General features: G+C 47.0%; 1 protein-coding gene across 1 annotated transcript; it reads left to right on the forward strand.

The window, feature by feature from the left end:
- Positions 1-280: 280 nt before the first annotated feature.
- On the forward strand, positions 281-3564 carry DAZAP2 (DAZ associated protein 2). Its single transcript, XM_082666231.1, has 4 exons — positions 281-375; positions 1364-1482; positions 1898-2143; positions 3292-3564. Exons 1-4 carry the CDS (start codon positions 363-365, stop codon positions 3418-3420), a joined length of 507 nt encoding a protein of 168 aa, XP_082522357.1. The 5' UTR covers positions 281-362; the 3' UTR covers positions 3421-3564.
- Positions 3565-5745: the final 2181 nt, after the last annotated feature.

Genomic DNA, 5745 nt, shown 5'->3' on the forward strand with positions numbered 1-5745 from the left:
TAGGTGGGAAAAGGTTCCGGAGAACAGTTTAATGGTACTGCCTCCGAACGCCCAAGAGAGAGAAGTTCCTGTTTCGAGACAATACCTGTTATTTGGTTTTCTTCCAGTCGAGAGACAAGGGTAGGGGTTGGAGGACAAGACCCAGTGGGCGGGGCCAACACGAGCGGGCGGGATCACGTGGGCCCTCCCTCCAGCTATTGGAGGCCGGGCGAAGGGGCGGGGTTTCCGGTGGCAGCGGCATTCGGGCGTCGGGTGACGCTAGGCGGACAAATCGTCACGTGACACGGAAGTGACTACGAACAGGAAGAGGACGAAAAAAATAACCGTCCGCGACGCCGAGCCGAACCGGACCCGCAGCCACCATGAACAGCAAAGGCAAGGACAGGGGGCGGCTGAGGCCGCCGGGGGAAGTAATGCTGGCCCGGAGCGAGCGGGCCCGGAGCCCAGGGTCACTGGACGCCAGGCCTGGGGAGAGCTGCGCCGCGCTCCTGGGCCAGCTTCAGTGCCCAGGGCTGCGCCGGACGCCTTTGTCATTCTCGAACTACGGTTGCTCGCTCCCTCCTGGCCCGTTCCCCCTTAAACTCTGTGGCGCAGTTTGGAGCCGCGGGCTCGGGTTGGGGGGGCGGTGGGGGGGGGAGAAGGCTTGTCGAGATGGGCATCTGCAGGAGCAAATGGGGAGCTAGAGGTGAGATTTGGGTGGGCCAATGGAGAGCTGGCAGAGGCGGGGCGCCGCGCTCCGGAACCACAGGCAGGCCCTCGGGCTTAACTAGTGAAGTGCCGGCGCTGGTGAGCGGGCCAGGCGGGCCCGACGGGTCTCTTTCCCCTTACCCTCGCTGGCGGCCAGAACGTCTCCTGGTTCCTGTGTCAGGACATTCCCCTCAACCCCCTCTCCGATCTCAAGGTTCACTTCCACCACTCACTTTATTTGGAAGTCGACCTTGAGTAGGAACCTGTGAGGTCGATGGGCACAACCACTGTTACTCATGAGGTCTTGGTCAGTTACAGCCAGACCTTTGGAGACCACCCAGAGTAGAGAGACAGGACACACTCTTGAAACATCAGCAAGAAGGGGTTCCCAGAGCTGCCCTGCATTCTGGAAGGATCTTGGGCCCAGCTGGACTTTCCCCTGACACCAGTCTTCTCCTGGAAAGAGCTTTTCCTGTCTAGTTAGAATCCAGCATCTTCAGTTATAAGGGTGCAAAGAGGATACTTATTTTCTTGGCTCCAGGGATCAGGCCCTTCAGGGCAGTCGGTCTGTTTGCAAATCTCTTTCTGCTCGTTCCGGCTAGGCTACCCAGCATGCCCTGCCGTATTTTGGTGACTCTGTATTCTAGGCAACATGCATTGTTTTCTTGTCTTCCAGGTCAATATCCAACGCAGCCAACCTACCCGGTGCAGCCTCCTGGGAATCCTGTGTACCCTCAGACCTTGCATCTTCCTCAGGCTCCACCCTATACTGATGCTCCACCTGCCTACTCAGAGGTGCTTCCAGTTTATTAGACTTTATTAATGGAATACTCTTGGATCACGTTTTCAGTCTTTAGCTAAGTCTGACTCCACACATTTATTTACTCTCCACAAACAGGAAAGAATGCTCACATGAATAATCTAAAACATTGTATAGTTCAGCAATTTCTGTTGGGGTTGAGAATGCATTATCTGATTATTTTATGTTGTTTGGCACAGGCTGAGGTTAAGAAGATGAGTTTGCGTTCCTTGAGCCTAACATTAGCTATAGCAGGAAGTGATCCAGGAGAATATTTAGTGGCAGTGGAAAGGCAACTTGTGTAACTCAGAGTGTAGTCTGCACAAGGAGAATTAAGAATTGACTCATTAAAGAGATCTGAAATACAAATGTCATAAAGTAACTAGTTGCCTTCTCTTCTGCCTCTTTTAGCTCTATCGTCCGAGCTTTGTGCACCCGGGGGCTGCCACAGTCCCCACCATGTCAGCTGCATTTCCTGGCGCCTCACTGTATCTTCCCATGGCCCAGTCTGTGGCTGTTGGACCCTTAGGTTCCACAATCCCCATGGCTTATTATCCAGTTGGTCCCATCTATCCACCTGGTTCAGCAGTGCTGGTGGAAGGAGGGTATGATGCAGGTGCCAGATTTGGAGCTGGTGCTACTGCTGGAAACATTCCTGTGAGTATGACTTTGTCACAAAAAACTCAACCCTTGGGCTTCCCTGGTGGCGCAGTGGTTGAGGGTCTGCCTGCTGATGCAGGGGACGCGGGTTCGTGCCCTGGTCCGGGAAGATCCCACATGCTGCGGAGCGGCTGGGCCCGTGAGCCATGACCGCTGAGCCTGCATGTCCGGAGCCTGTGCTCCGCAATGGGAGAGGCCACAGCAGTGAGAGGTCCGCGTACCACAAAAAAACAAACAAAAAAAAACCTCAACCCTTGCGTATTTTAACTTTCTGAAATGACTACATAGTTATCCTTTCATCATCCCTGGGTAATAGTTGCTGGTACTGGTGCAAGCACTGACGTCCAGTAGTCAGGCAGAAAGCACTGGAGGGGGCAGAACTGTGGCAAGTCAGTAGCATCTGGCACATTCACTGGTGTCTGAGTTAATCAGATTCCTTTGTTTTCCTGTCCTAGGAGTCCTGCCTGCTGCTTTTCCAGTTCACTTTTGGTACTGGTCTAGTAACAACTGCTCATTTATTCCATAAGCATTTACTTAATATTTGCCATCTGTATGGCATTGTATTAGGAACCATGATGATTAAAGAAGTAGAATGCACAATCCCCATTAGATTACATTTAGAAAGATACTAGGGCTTTTAGTTATGTCTCCTGCTTAGTTCTCTTATGTATGGGAATTAGAGCCCAAATGGTCCTTGCTAGGACCATCTACTCAATAACCACAGGCTAGGGATGAGGTGAGAATGCTGTCATCAGGTAGAGCTTTCAGATTATCCAGGGCCATTTGAAAACTGTTGGACCCTGTGACATAAGGCCCTGGACCTAGTACCCGCTCCCTGTATTTTAGAATGTGAGTAGGAGTGATTTTTTGCCCTGAAAATGCCTATAGGTCTGGACTACCCACACTCAGAAGGTATCCATAGGCTTTATCTTAGACCTGAAACCCTTTAAGTGAGTGGGTTTCCTGTTTATATCTTTGGGCTCACAGAGACTAGAGACCTGCTGTACCTGAATTGGTGGCATACTAGCTCTTTGAGATGCCATGGGTTAGCACACTGCCGTCTTTCTGACTGGTCCTCTTTCACCTTTGTCCACTTCCCTTCCACAGCTGCCCTGTGTCTAATCAACCTTGTCTTTTCCTTTCAGCCTCCTCCCCCTGGATGCCCTCCCAATGCTGCTCAGCTTGCAGTCATGCAGGGAGCCAATGTCCTTGTAACTCAGCGGAAGGGAAACTTCTTCATGGGTGGCTCAGATGGTGGCTACACCATCTGGTGAAGAACCAAGGCCACCTCTGTGCCGGGAAAGACATCACATACCTTCAGCACTTCTCACAATGTAACTGCTTTAGTCATATTAACCTGAAGTTGCAGTTTAGACACATGTTGTTGGGGTGTCTTTCTGGTGCCCAAACTTTCAGGCACTTTTCAAACGTAATAAGGAACCACGTAATGGTAGCAGTACCGCCCTAAAGCATTTTGAGGTAGGGGAGGTATCCATTCATAAAATGAATGTGGGTAAAGCAGCCCTAAGGATCTTCCTTTAATTCCTCCGGAGTAATACTGTACCATACTGGTCTTTGCTTTTAGTAATAAAACATCAAATTAGGTTTGGAGGGAACTTTGATCTTCCTAAGAATTAAAGTTGCCAAATTATTCTGATTGGTCTTTAATCTCCTTTAAGTCTTTGATTTATATTACTTGTTATAAATGAACTGCATTAGTTATCTGCCTTTTCCTTTCTGTCCTTTGCTCCACGTCCTACCCTCAACCCTCGTCTTCCATTCCTTCCCACCGATCTCCATTGAATCAATGGTGCAGGACAGAAAGCCAGTCAGACTAATTTCCTTCTCTCCTTGCACTTCTCCCCACCTGTCATCTTTTAACTAGTCTTTCACAAAGGATCCTCTGAAACCCCCTGTGCCCCAAGCACAGACCCCATTACTTCTGCTTTTGCGTCTCCTCAAGCAAAAGTGGAGGGTGCCTTTTGGACCCTCCTCGTAGGTTGTCTCTCATACATGAACCAAATTTGCAAACCCAAATTTGCTTTGGTGCCAGAAAAACTGAGCTTTCTTTTAACAAAGGATGCAAACTGTTTTGTAAACAGCAGTTTGTTTATAATTTGAGGGGCAAGGAGGAGGATGCATTTAAAAGCCTGATGACTCTACAGCCAAATTAAGGGGAGTTTTCAGATCAAAAATTGGTTACCATTTCTCGTCAGTGTCTGATGCAGCCACTCATGGCTCCCAAGAATTCCTGAGCTGGGTTAATGGGGTCATATCGTGAATGCCTCACTACTAAATGACTTGAGTCCAGTGAAATCTCATTAGGGTTAAGAATATTTCAGGGATCCTTAATATTTTGATTTTTGTTCTCTAAAATTGGATTTTATTTTATTTTATCTTATAATTTCAGTTCATCTAAATTTTGTGTTCTGTACATGTGATGTTTGACTGTACCATTGACTGTTATGGAAGTTCAGCGTTGTATGTCTCTCTCTACACTGTGGTGCACTTAACTTGTGGATTTTTTATACTAAAAATGTAGAATAAAGACTATTTTGAAGATTTGAATAAAGTGATGAAGTTGCATTACACCTCACTTCAAGGATTCTTTACTCAGCTTGTTTTTAGATCTCTTCTGTATATATCTTCTTTTATATCCCACCTAGAATTCAGATCAGTGCTGCTGTCATTCTGGTTTTTTAAATGAAGCCTTTCAACTAAATGCAGGAGTACAAGGCTAAGATTTGACCATTTTCATGAGTTCCATTCTAGATGTTTAGATGTTTAACTTTTCTTCATTTTACTTCCTAAGCTCTTTCAGATTCTTATGAGCCTATTATGCCAGAGGAATTCCGAACATAAACTTAGAAATAAGGGAACAGTTGATTCTAACTGGTCCTTAAGTTTGACTTGAGGAAGATGTTTTTTAGTATTTAACAGTTTGTGTAAGTTCAGGATGACCTTCAGTTTTTCCAAAATCCTGTTGGAGAAATACTGAAAACTCCTGGAACCTAGGTTGCCAAGATTGATCCCTCAACTCTTGGGTCTCACCTTGGGTGGACTTGAGCTTGAACAATGGAGGCAATATATTTAAGACCCCGAAAGAGATACAGCTTAATTCCAAAGTAAACAATACTTGAAGAGCTAGTGATTTCTACCAAAACATTGTACCTTTTAAACATACCTCATTTTGAGACGAAGTTAGCTCCAAGAAGCCTCTCTGGGCTTGATATAAAGGGCACTGGTGGGAAAAGTGGTAGGTAGGTTGTTCCTGGTTCCCTCTGTGTGTACGCAGAATGGGTCTGGGAAATTCTGGCCCTTGCCAGGATGGAGGCTAAACAACTAATCCCCCAGGGTATGTTTCTAATGACACTTCTAGGACAAACTTCCCAGGACCATCTTTGTTTCAAGACCCTGAGATTGTTCTGGGAACTTCTGAAACTTCCCTGGGGCCCCCTTTGCTTGGGAGAGAACACAGGCAAAGGAGTTAAGTGAGCAAAAGAAACTGTCAAAGTTTAAGCAAAGGTAAAGTGTAAAGGTAGTTATTTCTTGCACATGAGAATCTGATTTCTGTATCAATGAAAGATTTTAATTCCGAG

The sequence above is a fragment of the Grampus griseus genome (genome assembly GCF_964374135.1).
Source record: "Grampus griseus genome assembly, chromosome: 11".
Lineage (NCBI taxonomy): Eukaryota > Metazoa > Chordata > Mammalia > Artiodactyla > Delphinidae > Grampus > Grampus griseus.